Genomic DNA, 15,135 nt, shown 5'->3' on the forward strand with positions numbered 1-15,135 from the left:
ACTGCTAATATCTTGAACAAGGAAAACTAAGAGACTCTTTAAATATTAAATACAGAACATAAATAGGTGAATAAATGTATTTTCCATTTCCTATAACTTAGATCTTGAAAAGACTCCTCAGTTTTGTTTTGATTGTAGCAATTTCAGCATGCATGACTTTCTGTGCATTATTGAAGTGTTGTTGGACCCATGCCATGCTGAATCACCAAAAAGAGATTAAGAAAGTCATAAAATCCTAACCTAAATAAAAGGTTTCAGTTACCTAAGTTCCCTCTGGGGAAGAGACTTTTGAAAGCCAAAACTGGACTACATTTTTTAAAATATATATATATATACATATTTATATATATATATGTGTGTGTGTGTGTGTGTATATTTGTGTATATATGTATATATGTGTATATATATATCTATATCTATATATTCTGATTTCAGGCACTCACATATTAGATAATATTTTTAGAAAAGTATTAGATGATGTACGAGATAATATTTTTAGGAAATTTTTATACCTCAACTGCTTTACAAAGAAGACCACACAAGATGGTTCATGAAATGCCCTCATCATTCTTCCAACCTCTATGTCACTGTCCTCTTAAAGCTTTGCCACCAGAATTAATTCCTCCATTTTTTGTGTTTGAATTTCAGTGGAAATGTCACACTCAAGTAATTAAAAACCTACCTTCTTCTTTTCTTTAACATCATACAAAGCCAAACTTGCAAAAATGGGCTCAATTTCTATTTCAAATCTTGAAAGAAGGAAACACAGAATCAGTTGACTTGCATTTTGTCAGAGGGAATAACCAACCCTGTCCCCAAATCCTCCCTGGGTGATGGGGAGGGCAGCTCCTGCTCCACAGGGATCTCCTTTCCCAATTTCCACCCCACTCCACCAGGACCACCTCAGTGCTCCCTGGACCTTCCAAAAGCCATTTTACCTCACTGAAAGCCAAGCAAAGCAGCCCAGAAGCCTCCTCAAAGGGGCAGGAGTTGTAATTTGGGGTAACTGGAGCACTCAGCTCTCCTGATGCCCTGGAGAAGCCAATTCCCTGAGTTTCCCCAGATAAATGGCAACTGCTCCTCTCAGCATCCCTGGCCACAGGGCTCCTGCCTCTGGACAGCAGGGACACCTATTTTAGCAATTTCAACAATTAAATGTTGTCAAAAAGTACAAAAAAAAACCCTTAGAAAGGTGCCAGCTCTGCACAGTGGTGCCAGCTCTGCACAGTGACTGTTATCCAGTGTTTATGCAAATTCCAACACTCCCAACAAGAACATGGCCCACCAAACAGAGCTGAACTTATTGTCAGAACACCTGGGCACCTACAGGAATTTAAAAGCATGCAAAACCTGTCCCTGCACACAGTGAGCAGGGGCTGAAATGCCATTCTGCCCTGCACAGCTTCCCCACAAAATCCATGTCCCCTCCACACCCAGCCCTTGCAGGGAGCTCTCAGCTTCAGCCTGGAACTCCTCCTTCCAACACCACCAAACAGGTGCTTTCTCTCCAGTTTTGCAACAAAGCTGAGATTAACCTGGAAATAACCCTGCTTAGGACATCTGAGCCTGCTCCCTGGGGAAGATGTCCTTGTTTTGTGCCACTGAGATGGCACAATCTTGGATCACATCCCCGAGCACAGCTCAGAGATTCCCAGGTACACAAAGCAAACATGGAGCTGGGCAGATCTCCTATAAATCTGCAGTCAGCAAGAGATGCTTAAAGAGCAGAAAACATTAATTTCCAGCATCTAACTTATTTATGCTAAAGACACCCTCCTTTGGAGGGAAAGCTGCAGTGCTACTGCATATTATGTTGTTCCAGTTCATAAAAGGCTGCAAAATCAGTTCATCTCTATGGCTATATTAGGTCCTGGAGTACTCTACGAGCAGGAGAAATGTCCCACACATATATCTCAGTTATGAGCAGCAACTGGAGCTCTCTAATAAGAAGGGTTGACCTAACTGAGGACACAGAAGATGAATACAGCAGTGTGGAAAATCAGTTTTGTACTTTATTTCTCCAAGGGAATAACAGTAAAATTTTACCTTGTGTTATTAGAGAAGAGTTATAGGCAATGAACCAGCTGCAGGTAACCCTATATTCAGGAGCTCCACTTCATTAAACTTGTTTAACAGGTTTCTATTCCTCCAGTTAATGCTTACTAAGTATATAAAGTCTTCACTCTTAAAGGGACACAGTCAAGGTTGTTGAGCCTAAACTTTGGCAAATCTTTGGCTGTCTTTATGTTTTTAAGGCTCGAGCATTTTTAATCTTTAAATTTAATCTCAAATTTCCTCCTTAGGGAGGGGAACACCAGTGAGTGGCCAGCTTGAGAGCCCTGGGGGAGCGTGGTGAAGCCTCATGTCACGTGCCAGGGACATGGAACAGGTAGAGCTGGAAAGCAACAGGGAGGAAAGCCAAGGGAGGAGGATATTTCCTGTCTCATCATCTGCAGGAAGTCTTGAAGGTACAACTGTGCAACTCAAGCTTTACAAAATGAACCTGGAAGCCTATGACCAAACAATGCAGTGACCCTTCCAGGACAATGAAAAAGGCAGTGGAGTTACCCCAGAGTGTCCTGGTTTGATAAGGAAGAGAGTTTTTTGGGAAAACCATGACACAGATGCACATGGACACAGCAGCAGATTTGAATTCTGAATTTCTGTCTGTTGGAGTGGTACTTACTTCAGGGACAGACACTTCACCAGGAGTCTTTGGCCAAAGTGTTCTTTGGGTACTTCAGGGACACTGAGTCTCTCTATGGGCTCCTCCTGGAATTAGAGACACAATTCCTGTACAAACCACCAGCAGAACCAGGAGGTAAACACATCCATCACTTTTTTTCTTCTAAGACACAGCACCAATTTAATCTGAGGCTTCCCAGCACGGTGCATTCACCAGCAGCCATAAATATGCTAAATTAAATCCCTTTAATGTTTCTACATTACTGGAGATTGCATAACCAGAAGGGAACCCAATCTTTAGAAAGGAATATCTATGGGCAAGAAAACATGCTGCAAAACACAAAATAGCAGCAGCTCTCATGCAAGTTAAACACAGGTGATCTTAAACCCTTTAAGATTAAGGCAGACTTGTAGGAGTGTAGGAGAATGCCTCCTAATGACAGAGTGGCAAACTAGCTTTTGTCCCCCAAAAAAGGAAAGAAGCTCAGAAGTTTCTCCTAACAAAAAGCCACCTTATAGGACCCCAGAGACTTCATTAAAACTTTGGAGTCACCTAATTGGACAGAAGCCAAAAAGTCCTGCCTGGGCCATAAGGTAGAAAAGGAGAGAACAAAAGAACCACGAGGCTTTTGCGAATGTGTTTTCTAGAAGGAACAAACCTCTGTACCTGGCTCGGATTTTCTGTTTATTATTTTGCCTTTTATTAAACCTTTTTGTTTCAAACACTGCAGCAGAAGCCATCCTGCTCATTCTTCGCCTCCAAAGGTAATAGTTAAGATATCCTTGGGTGTATTAAGTTCCCTTTTGAGAGCTCATAAAACCCTAGCCCAACAAAACAGAACCTAATATGTGGTGCCTTGGACAGAATTTCTCATAGACTGGCAGCTTTCACTTCATACCCTTCACTTTTTTAGCCTCACCCACACGCTTGCAAAAATACCTCATCTGGTGCTGGGTGTAGTGCAAAAAGCTCCTTGTGCCTGCTGGACTTCCTCTGGTCCTCGTTGTGGTGGTCGATCTCCTCGTTTGGGGTCCTGTCCAGCAGGTTGGGGAGCAGGGCATCGGGCAGGGAGTTCTTCAGGTCGAAGATGCTGCAGGCCCAGCTGCCCCGCGGCGTGTCGTCGATCGACATTGAGCGGCGCTTGAGGTCGTCCTGGGAGCCAACAAATTAAAAGCAACTTCTAATGGGAAAAGGACTGCGCTTTTAAAGCAGGGCCATAAATTAGGTTTTATGTAGGGAGGTTTTAAAGGCACATTACTTGTTCATCCTGGTAGCTGTTGCCATCAGGAGATTCGTCGGACTCGAAGACCTGTTTGGGGAGCCCTTTTTGCCTCTCCTTCTGTTTGTCCAAGGTGTTGGGGTTGAACCCGGTCCCCAGCTTGTGGTATCTGCAAACAGGGGATTTCAAACACGTTCTCAGCAGCCCTTCTGACCCCGACCCCAGAAGCAGCACTGGGAACAAACCCAGCATTGTCAGCGTGGGTGCTCCCGAGGCAGGAGCTGCTCTCTGCACACACAATTTCCAGTCAGCTCCACTGGAGCTGGGGCATCATCCAACAGCCACTATTCCAGCACTACAATGTGACTCTGTTCATCTATAAAGCCACTCTGGGTGATGTCAAAAGGAGGATTATCAAGGGCCAATTAAAGTCACTGTAAAATGTGCCATTGTGATGCCAAGCTAAAAACAGGCCGGGAACACGAGGGCTGAAGGCCAGTGGTTCTGCTGGAGCAGGAACTGACTTGGAGCAGATAAAATGATTAACTGGAAAACCAAAACAGCAACTCAGGAAAATCCTGAGCACCTCTGGATAACAATTTTCCAACCCAGACTAAAACAAGTGTCTTTACATAGCATCTATGCAAGGAAAGTGGGTCCCTCAGAGCCTTCCAGAGTGTGAGAGCTCCTACAAGTGAACAACAGTCTGCCTGCTGTGCTGACAGGAGCAGATCTCTTTGACTAACAAATTTTTGGGTGCCAAATGGCACCACGTCTGTATTTATACACAAACACATGGGTAGAGCCATGGCCTCCCTGCAATACTCACTCCAAGTCAGTTCCTGGGATCACAGCGAGAATTAATTGTTCTTACCATGCCCTGGCACTAAAGTTACCACAGAGGGATGCTCCAGATATGGGAAAACCATGGAAATGCTAGCAGCTAATAATGGAGGGGAAGAGAAAAAAAAGAGGAATGCATTTTCCTTGCTAGGCTGTAATTCCTAAGAGCTGAACAATAGGATCTGTACAATCCTCACCTGGATGTCTGCATTTCCATCACAGCTCCACCAACAAGTCCAAATTATCTCTACTTCACACCTGACTTTCTCAGTCTAGCACACAGAAATTATGCCATAAGCTTGAAATCAGAATATGCCAGAGGTTTTTTTTTCAGGCCAGTGAACTTATTCACCTTTTCCAATATCATTAAAGGAATTACTGAGCAGGTGGATCTCCCTGCCTCAAAAACATTTTGGTTGCAAAAAACTGGAGGCAGAGATGGACATAAAGATTATTTCCCCTGGGGTGGGGAAGAAAAGAATGGAATGTCAGAAGTCAATCCAGCAGTTCTTCAAGAGCTGGGGTTTGTGCCCCTGGAGCTAGCCAGAGGACTTGGAACCATCCAGTGGGATGGATTAAGAGGAAATTGTTGGCACCCTTACTTGAAAAACAATTCAGTCCTTCCCAGCTGAGCTTTTGGGTTCTTCCCCTGCTCCAGCAGTAACTCTTCCATTTCCACCCAGTGCACTGCCACGATTTTATCCAAGCTATGACTCTCAGAAGACAAAATCCCACCAAATAAAGCTCATCCATCAGAGCAGGAATCACGGCCAGGAATTCCAGGTTCCCATGAAAGTCACTGAGAAGCCAGGAGTGGGTGGCTGGCTGGGTCACACTGTCCAGGTGTATCCAAGCCTCTGCTGCCAAGGCTGGGAGTTAATAAAACATCTCCCTCCCTCTTGGGTTCCTTTCTGGGTGTTTTTTTGTTTTGTTTTGTTTTTTTTTTTTTTTTTTTTTGTTGTTGTTGTTTTTTTGTATGGGATTACAAAACACTTTTTTATTAGGTCACGTTAGCAGTGCCAAGCACAGCCTGAGCATCCCCTGAAGTGGCTCTCAGGACAACATTAAACCAGTGAATTGTAGCAACTGCCACAAGGGCAGAGCTGGAGCTGCAGCCAAGTCATTTGTAGGTGATGCACATCACATGGATCACTCACTCCCTGACAGCTCTTGAAGCCATCAGACTTCCAATCATCCAAGAGAGTCCCTGCTCCAACTGAAGCCTCTCAGAACCCTTCCTGCTAATTTGCATGGAATAATCAATGCATGCCCATCCTCTGAACTGTTAACTCATTAGGTAAATGTTGTGATGGCTCAAATATTAACATTTATCTGAATGATGTACTTTCCCCAAGTCTCTCTGGGAATCAAAGGAAGCTGCAGAGGGCACCTTGTCTATCAGATGGTGGCGACTCCTCATAAATCACTGCAAAATTAATGCAACTTGTCTCTAAAAAGAACTAAAACCAGATGGAACAAAGGAAGAAACAAATGCTGAAAATAATTTTACTTGTCCACATTCCCTAATTGCTCTACCATGGTAAAGGAGGAACCATGGACTGAAATGGCCCAGATTTTCCAAATGCCCCAAGGGATTTTGGGTCCGAGATCCAATTTTCCAAACACAAAGCATCAGCTCAGCTGGAGCAGGCAACAAAAACCCAGAGCACATGCAATCAGCAGCCAGGACAGTATTTTTGAGCCTACTTATAGCACCTGGCCAAAATTTAAACATGAACTTAAGGTGACAAGCACCAGAGGGTCTCTCACTCACTTTCTGTTCACGATGGCCCAGTCCTCCGTGTAACTCCTGACACAGTCCCGCACGTGAGGGTCCATCTCGCTGTTAAAGGAATGAACACCAAAGATCACAGGGATGGCGAGGATTTCTTACACACACGTTTCACTCCCTGGAGCAGCACCAGGTCACCTCGTGTCCCACCTCTCCTCGGGCACGGCCGACACGAGCGTGCGGCACTCGCGGGGGGTGTAAACCACCTCGATGTCATCGCGGGGGAACTCCAGCAGGTCCCGCAGGGGCCCCGACTCCACGGCCAGAGGGTGGGCACTGAGATATTCCTCCAGGTCCACGGGGTCCACAGCTTCTGTGAGAGGCACCTGGGAACACACAAAGCACCGCGGGGCTTACACCGAGGTGAACGAACGCTGGAAAATCACCAGCGCCTTTTCTGCTCTTTTTTAAACCAGTTCTTCTGCCCTGTGCAGGATTTGATGCAACATCAGGTGATTAACCCCGGTGGTGTTAACCTCAGTGGTGTTAACGCACATCACAGAGCTGCTTCTTGTGTCTTATCTTTTATCTGATTTCCCTCTGCATGTTTCTCTGGTCCGTACCATCACCACCTAAAAAGCACAACTAGACACAGAAAAGGTGACATCTATTTTCAAGAAATACAACAAAAGCAAACTCAGTACTTTATTTCCCACCTATCTGAGCCTGGATTTGTTTTTACCAGGCTGGGATCACAAAGGGAACCTTGATCCTGATCCAAGATGCAGGAACCCTTCCTGCCCCAGGCAGAACCCAGAGCAAGGCCTGATTTACCAGGAACTCAGGCAGCCACACAGCTCTGAGGACTGACATTATTTTGAATTAAACCACCTCTCTGAGGAACACAAAACACAATGTTCACCTACCACAGGTACAAGTTTAACCACCTCTCCTCCCTGGTATTAGAGCCTTTAGTGCCACGATGACTCTGCCCATGCCAGGAAGGGACACTGCCCTCAATAAAATGGATGCTTTAAAATCATCTTTATTGGGCACAGAGCCTTTACCTGAAGCACAAAGAACGACTGAAAACGTGCAGGAGAACAGTAGATTTCACTGGCAGTGCTGATCTCACCACCCTGAGCTTTTTTTAGATACATCAGAAGAAACTTTGCATAAACTGGATACATACTCACATTGCATAACTTGTATTTTTACATATCCCATTACATAAATACATATAAATATTCTGATATGAGATCATTATGCTATGAGGCTATACATAAACATAGACATTAAGAAAATGAAACACTAAAAACAAGTTTTGAGGAAGCTGTCTCTACAGCAACTGAGAGATTTCCTAGAATTCCCTGGCACATGCCAGTGAGGCTGAGTGTTTTAACAAGAGTCACAAAGCACATCCAAATTCAGCAGTTTTCTCCACTAACTTCCCCTTTCCTGCCATCCAGATGATTTCTGTGGGACAAGGAACTATCTTGTAGCTTGTGTTGGAGATGACTTTACAAAGAACACTTGGTACTTCAGTTTTAAATGTGCTTCTCAGAAATACTGCTACACAAATCCCAAACTCCAGTTTTCAAACTGTTGAAAACAAGTTCTGAAATTAATCAGCTTTTTATTCAAGGGAAAAGACTCAGCTAACACAGAGGGTACTGAAAGAACCTCCCTACCACAACCAACCTCAATGAATACTGCAATTTTCTTACAAGGCAAAACCTCCAGCAGGAAACCAGCGTGATCCAAGAAGTCAGGGAGGTGGACCAGGTGACTTTTTGCCAGGTAAGAATCTGGTTCACCAAAAAAATATGTGATGGCTGGAAATGTGGTGTTTGATTCTGCAATTTAGGTGAAATAAATTAATTTCTGTGTAAAGAAATATGAGAAGAATCAGAGAAGGGTGGGAAGGGACCCCAAAGACCAGCTCTGCCAAGGGCAGGGACACCTTTCACAGGAAGATGATGATCATTCTTCAACCCCATAACCTTTCCCCCCTGCTCATCCTGAGCTCTTGAAATGGACTCCAAGTATGTGATTTTGGAGATTTAGGAGAAGTTTTGAAAACACAAACCAGACATTTTCACCGTTTTCATCACTGCAACACTTGCCACGAGCAGAACCTGTGACTGCTCCTGCCACACACAGCTGAGATGTCACCACCTCGCCCTGCTCTTCACAAACAGGCACAGCAGCTCCCCTTGGCACCAGACCCCTGACAAACGTCACTGAGGGGTGATGTGGGAACCCTGCTTACGAAAAATTTTAAACTTTCTGTACTAACAAACACTAACCCCCAAGAAAACACTACAGTTAACCTAACACTATAAAAAAACCTTCTAAAATTAAATACCAGAACTAAAATTATACGTGTAAAGTTTAAATAAAAGTATGTCATATCACATAGTAGAAAACTTAAGAGTTTAAAAGTTCAGAATATAATATATATATAAAAGTTCTGGAGTAAAAGCTAATCCTTCTTCTTCACCTTCTTCTTCATGACTTTGAGTAGTATTGTGTAATTAAATAAAAAAATCTGCCTTGCCAGTCATGAGTAGTTTATTATTAGATTAAAAATAAAAATAATTTAAGTATAATTTCTTAATTAAACAGTTTATCCTTAAAAAACGTTATAGGAAAAAAAGCTCCATTTTTGCCTTGTTAAAGAAAAGTACTATAGAACCCACACTTTGTGAGACTATAATATAAATAAAAACGAATAAACATCTGAATCCAAGCAAAATTTATCATCTCACAATTTAATCCCAACCTCAACCAAAAAAAAAAAAAAAACAAAAAAAAAACAACAAATCAACACCACAAATACCAAAAAACAAAAAAACCCCCAAAAAATCAACACTAATGGTGCCCCATGTGACGATCCAGCTTACAACCTTCAGAGGGTGGTGACAGCTTTTCCTCAAGGAATTGCTCCAGTGCCTGTTTGTTCCCAAAGGTTGCCAGCCCCCAGCACTGCTCTGTGCCACATCTCCCCTTCCCCTGACAAACCTCAGAACCAAAGCACTGGAGAACTCCTTGCAAATGAAGATAAAAGTGCCAAAATGAGTAACGAGACCCTGGGCAGAAGCTGCAGAAGCAGGGGGTGTCCAGAGGGGCTGGGAGAGCATCCCCTCACACCCTGCCACGGCCAGGGCACAGCTCCATCCCTGCTGCTCCTCCCAGAGGGGTGAGGAAGCCCATGGCATGACAAAAAGCTGCTTAGCTGACCCTGTTTTTGAGCCCTAACATTTTAAGAGTTACTTTTATTCCTCTTTCTGACCCGGCAGCTCCAAAGCTGAGGGATCTTACAGAAGTGAGCTGCTTGTGCAGTGTTGGGTTTTAATCTGCACAAACTCATTTACCTGTGATTATTGAACACACAGGAACCTACCCCTCATCCCTTCCAGCCTTTCCACTCCACTCATCCTGACAAACAGAATTACAGAAAAATGAGGAGAAGCCTCATACAAGTTAATGTATAAACATGCAGAGCTCGCGGGGACATGCAGGACCCAGGGCGTGAGGCTGTCACAGCCCAAAACACAGCAGCTCCCCCCATCCCTGGCATTTCACATCTCCAATTGCCCTTGTCCAACAGGAGCACTGGGATGTGTGGGACAGGAGATGAAGGAAGGGGCCATGCCAGCTCCAAATCAGCCAACCCAGAAAGGCAGGCAGTGTTCTCCCTGCACCCTGGGGGCTTCCAAGCCCTTCACACATTCCAGGATTAGGCCCAAGGCTGCACTTCCCAATTTTCCAGTTTGTCTCTTTGGGTTACTATTGTAGCATGAAGATGTAAACAAACATAAGAGTCAAAGCCAGAGGCCTGTGTTAGACTCACCATCTGTGCAGGCAGAAATACTGTCTAGCACCTGAGTGAAGAGGCCAAACATAAATTCATGGCCATGGAGAGGAACTACTTGGTGTCAGACTATTGGCAGATAAAAGGCAAGAACATTATTTTAGGCTTCAGATATTTGTGGGGGAAGAAGTGATGAAAGAGGAGGAGGAGGGAAGAAGGATGAATAAATGCACCAAAAGGAAAATGAACCTAAAAGATGTCCCCATGTGTGAACAGAACCACAAGACTCCTCTCAAGGCTCTTGCTGGCAATGGTTTAATCATTCCCCTGTCCTGCTCTATGCTCCAGCATCGCTCCAAAGGCTTGGATGGGGACAAGTGTGGAAGTCCAGGGCACCAGGAATATTTCTGTGTCTGCTCTGGGGTGCCCTGACCCCCAGGGGAGCTCTGACTTTGACCCCCATTAATGGAGAAAGTTTCCTGGACTTCAAGATAGACCAGAACCCAAAAAAGTGTGCAATAGATTATAGAGAGCAGTGTAGGTGTATCACTTGGTGAGAAATTTAGGGTTTGGGATTTTTAGTATGTTGTGGATGGAAGCAGGATGGAGGGCACAGGGGGTTGTCCTGGGTTTCTTCTTCATTCTTTGTTTTCCTCCTTTGTCATGGGTTTGGGTGGCATTTTGTAATTGGGCAGAACAATCCATATTGCAGCTCTGTGGGATCAGTTATTGGGTTAAAAGGGAAAATAATCCAGGTGTCAGTTCTTAATTGGATAGTTTAGTCTTAAAAGACCTTGTAACAAGAGATTGTTGGCCATTTTTTGCCTTCTAACGAAATGAAAAGCTGCAGAACTCACAGTAGTGAGACTGTTTAACTGATAAGAAATAATAAATACTTGAGTCACAACATGAACTACTGTCTGGAGAGCCTTCAATCCAGACCCAGAGAAACCAACAACTGGGACCCCCACAGACAAGGACAAACAAAATACCAAGGGCTGTTGCTGTGTTACCTGGGCAAAGCATCAATCACCTGAAATTGCCACACAATTTCACCCATGGGGTGAAACGTGCACACTGGAGGAGCTGGACAAGCTCAGGTAAAGCCCAGGTTACCCAACCCCATCATCCCAAGCAACCTCAGTGCTGCTGGAGGAGCAGAACCTGCTGTGACCTCGTGTGGCACCAGGACAAACAAGAGCTGATGGCCCTGGCCTGCAGGGGCTGGCACTGCTGCAGCTGATCTCAACCACCAAAGGAGTGCCAGCTGCACATGAAAAGGTCTGAAATCTGTGCAGCAGGAAAGGGGAAGAGCTGAGGAGGATAAAGCTGTGCTCCCCCACAGCCCTGCTTGCTGGCAGGCTGCACACACAGCCACCTTCAGGGCAAACTTCATCCTGCTCCAGGAAAAGCCTTCTCCACTCCTCCTGGCAGCTCCAGAGAAGCAACAGTAGGTGTCTCCTTCACAGAACACAGCCAGCTCTTCCTCACTGGATTTCCCAAGGCAGAAGGACAATTCCAGTCAAGTATTTGCAAACATGCAGACCACCTATCATCTAGCTAATCAGAGAATCCCAGAGTGCTTTTGCAGGAAAGGACCTTAAAGCTCATCCTGTTTCAAGCCTGACACCTTCCCACTGTCCCAGGTGCTCCAGCCCCAATGTCCAGCCTGGCCTTGGGCACTGCCAGGGATCCAGGGGCAGCCACAGCCCACAGGGCCTGCCCACCCTCACAGGGAGAATTTATTAATATCTAATCTGAATTTCTCCTCTTTTGGTTCGAAGCCATTCTCCCTATCCCTGTCTGCCTGTGTAAAAAGTCACTCTCGTTTTTTCCAAGCCGCTTTCAGCACTGAAAGGCCCCAGTGTGGTCTCCCCTGACAACCCTGATGGGGAATACTGGAGTATTACTGCAGGAAATCCTTGCCAGGGGGTCCATTTCTGTGGAGTTTATTAACACCCTCCAGAAACCAAAGTCTGCAAGAGCCCTGAGCATCTTCCCCACTAGGACCACAGAATAATGTAAATTAACAGCAAATACACACTTAAAAATATGCAAAGGAAAGCTGCTCCCAGAATTGCTGCTCTTTAAAAAAACACTCTTTGATTTTGTGCAGGCTGTAATTACAGATGAAATTCTGGACAATTCCCCAACTCAGTTTTCACTCAATCTTTATCCCAGCATCAGGCACTGCCACCTCACTCATGGCAAGCACTGTTCTGTGCCATTAAAACCCACAGGAGGACAATGTGGGGAGAAAGGGCAGCTGAGGATGAGTAAGAGAGGCATAACCTGCTCCCTGGCAGCACAAACACTGTGTTTATCACAGCACTGATAAACTGAAAGCACAGAAGAAATCAAAAGGGACTCCCTCTCTCAGACTTACAAACAAACCCTTCACTTGGAAATATATATACATTAAAAACACCAATTCTGCATGTCCTTAACCTGACCACAGACATGTCTAATCAGCTAATTCAGACTGCAGCCTTGATTTGGCTGCTCTAGCCCACTGAACAGGCAGTTTCCAGAGGTGCCCCTGTGCTGCTGCAGCTCTGGCCCTCATCACCTGCAGGACAAAGCCCCATTTCAAAGGTTTACAGCTCTCCTGCACTGGGGACACTCAAGCTTTCTCCTTTAAGGCTGTGTTATTCTTCACTGTTACATCCCCTTAAAAGCTGGAAAATCAAACTGCCTTCCCTATCGACTTTGCCCTTCTCCAGACAGCAAACATTGTATTTTTGTGGAGTTTTAGTGCACATGTCTCTCTCTCTCCTATTTATTTCCTCCTTTTCAGCACCTACCTGCATCATCATCATCATCCTCATCACTTCCAAAAGCCCCTGCACAAATCTGCAGGAGCCTCAGTGAGGGGATGTGGCATCCCTCCACGGAGGGTAACACAAACCTTCACTCACTTTACAAAGGGATAACAAAGGGAACAAAGGGATAAAGTGCAGGGAAAGCTACACCAGGGACAGCTCACGCAGGGAAACAAAAAGTACAATGCAGAGGTCAGGCTTGTACAAGACCTGCACCTGCTCAGGTACCTGAAGACTCAAGATCTGCTCTCCTGGGCACTGCACAGCAGCTCAGTAACAACTAGGGCAGAGAAAGGGACAATTATTGTCTCCACCTCACAGGGACTGACTGAAGCACAGTGCCCTGATGTCCACAGGCATTCCCAAGCTTGCCTGGAGGACTTCAGCCCATCCCTTCCCCAACAGCCAGCTGGGCACAGGGGATTGCCCATCCCACACTGGCTCAGGGGACACACTGCTAGTGACACACTCACATCCCTGCTAGGACCCTGCAGACCTTTCCAGCTTGTGTGTGACAGCACAGCCATAGAAAACAACATTCCCTCCCATTTCCTTCTCCCTCCCAGGAGGTCCAATGCCCCAGGGAGCCCCAGGAGCAGTGAGAGGTTATGGCATGACAGCTTGGCAGGATGCATCTGGCACAACCCAACTGCTGTGGCCCAATCCAAGCCCAACTTCCCTTTTAGCTCAAACAAGATGCATCATTCCCAAAGGCAGAGCCCAGCCCCTGTGAGGATCAGTACAATTGAGGGCTCTGTAAAAATGACAATGGCAAAGTGTGCAAGGTTGTTCCTCCTGCCTCCTTCCTGCGTGGGAGCAAAACTCCCTGCGAGGATCCCATAAGGGACCTTGAAAAATTAACCTTGCAGAGAGCTCCTCATCACAGGGAGGATCCTGACTGCTATTTTTACTTGGCAGCTAAAGCACTTCTTCAAAATCAGGCTGGTATTTCTTGCCAATGTTGAAACCAGGACAAAGTTCCATCTTAACTTCGATACCTCCTTAAATATTAAGCGATTTATAACGTGCTAAAACTGCAACAGATTGTGCCAAAGCTCCAAATTCTAAATTAATACCAACTTCCCACCCACTGCCTTCCCTGGGCAAAATCTTGGAAGGACAGAAGCAGCAGATTAACATTTCAAAGCTGAGCCCAGCCTCCTCTCAGCTATCTCTGGGTCTCCAGGGCAAACAGGCACTTCCCTTGCTGAGCAGTCAGGAATGCAGATGGCCTGTGCTTGCTGGGGCAAAATCCTGTCACCCTTAAAGGGATACTGGTACCTCAGGGAACAGTACTGATGTACTGAAGGACTCAGAATAAATCTGAGAATGTAATAGGCTAAAAAAAAATTACAATTTGCAGGCAGGTTAAAGAAGGTAATAGTTGAAAGAAATAAGCTTGCTAAACAGAGGCAGTAAATTTATTTTTAAGTGTGCACTACAGGCAAGTCACTCTAAGAGGTTTTGAAACATGAGCAGTGTAATATTAACCACTGACAACACTCAAGTAATGAAAAAACATGTTTTACTTGCAAAAATGACATTTTCTTTCAACTAAGCGCTCCAAAAATAACCCAAATAGATCCAAATTCAAAGACTCACACATTTGCCTGCTGCCATCCCTGCATTTCAGAAAACCCATACTCCTGATGCCTGGTGAGCCCAGAGAACTCCTGCATTTCATTTTTTGGCCGCATTTATAATGCATGGACATATTCAAATGAAGCAAGGAGATTCCTAGGCAATCTCTGCTTTCCATCAACCACAGGCAGCTCCCAAGGCTCACCAGGGATGGCACCTCCCCAGCCACAAGTGCAGTCAGTACCTCCCCACTGCCTCTGGAATGCAGCTCCCTGTCTCCTGCTCTTATTCCTGGTGTTCTGTGGGATGTCATTACCACAGAGAGCAGCTGGTGGAAGTCCTTCATTTCCAAACTGCAAACGTGCCCCAAAAATGGCTGTAAGCATTCTCTGTGTCTGAAGCCTCAGAAAACCTGAAAACATTCAGTGGATTCTG

General features: G+C 45.2%; 1 protein-coding gene across 20 annotated transcripts in view; it reads right to left on the minus strand.

The window, feature by feature from the left end:
• Positions 1–15,135, minus strand: part of DOCK7 (dedicator of cytokinesis 7) — a 102,074-nt gene that overhangs the window by 65,096 nt on the left and 21,843 nt on the right. For all 20 annotated transcript variants that reach the window (XM_064429087.1, XM_064429086.1, XM_064429095.1 and 17 more), the window contains 6 exons: positions 6,691–6,866; positions 6,523–6,591; positions 3,945–4,074; positions 3,626–3,838; positions 2,687–2,772; positions 683–749 (listed from right to left, as the gene is read on the minus strand). In XM_064429087.1, coding sequence (XP_064285157.1) covers positions 683–749; positions 2,687–2,772; positions 3,626–3,838; positions 3,945–4,074; positions 6,523–6,591; positions 6,691–6,866 — 741 coding nt within the window. The remainder of the gene's footprint in view (positions 1–682; positions 750–2,686; positions 2,773–3,625; positions 3,839–3,944; positions 4,075–6,522; positions 6,592–6,690; positions 6,867–15,135) is intronic.

Source organism: Passer domesticus, chromosome 7, assembly GCF_036417665.1.
Source record: "Passer domesticus isolate bPasDom1 chromosome 7, bPasDom1.hap1, whole genome shotgun sequence".
Lineage (NCBI taxonomy): Eukaryota > Metazoa > Chordata > Aves > Passeriformes > Passeridae > Passer > Passer domesticus.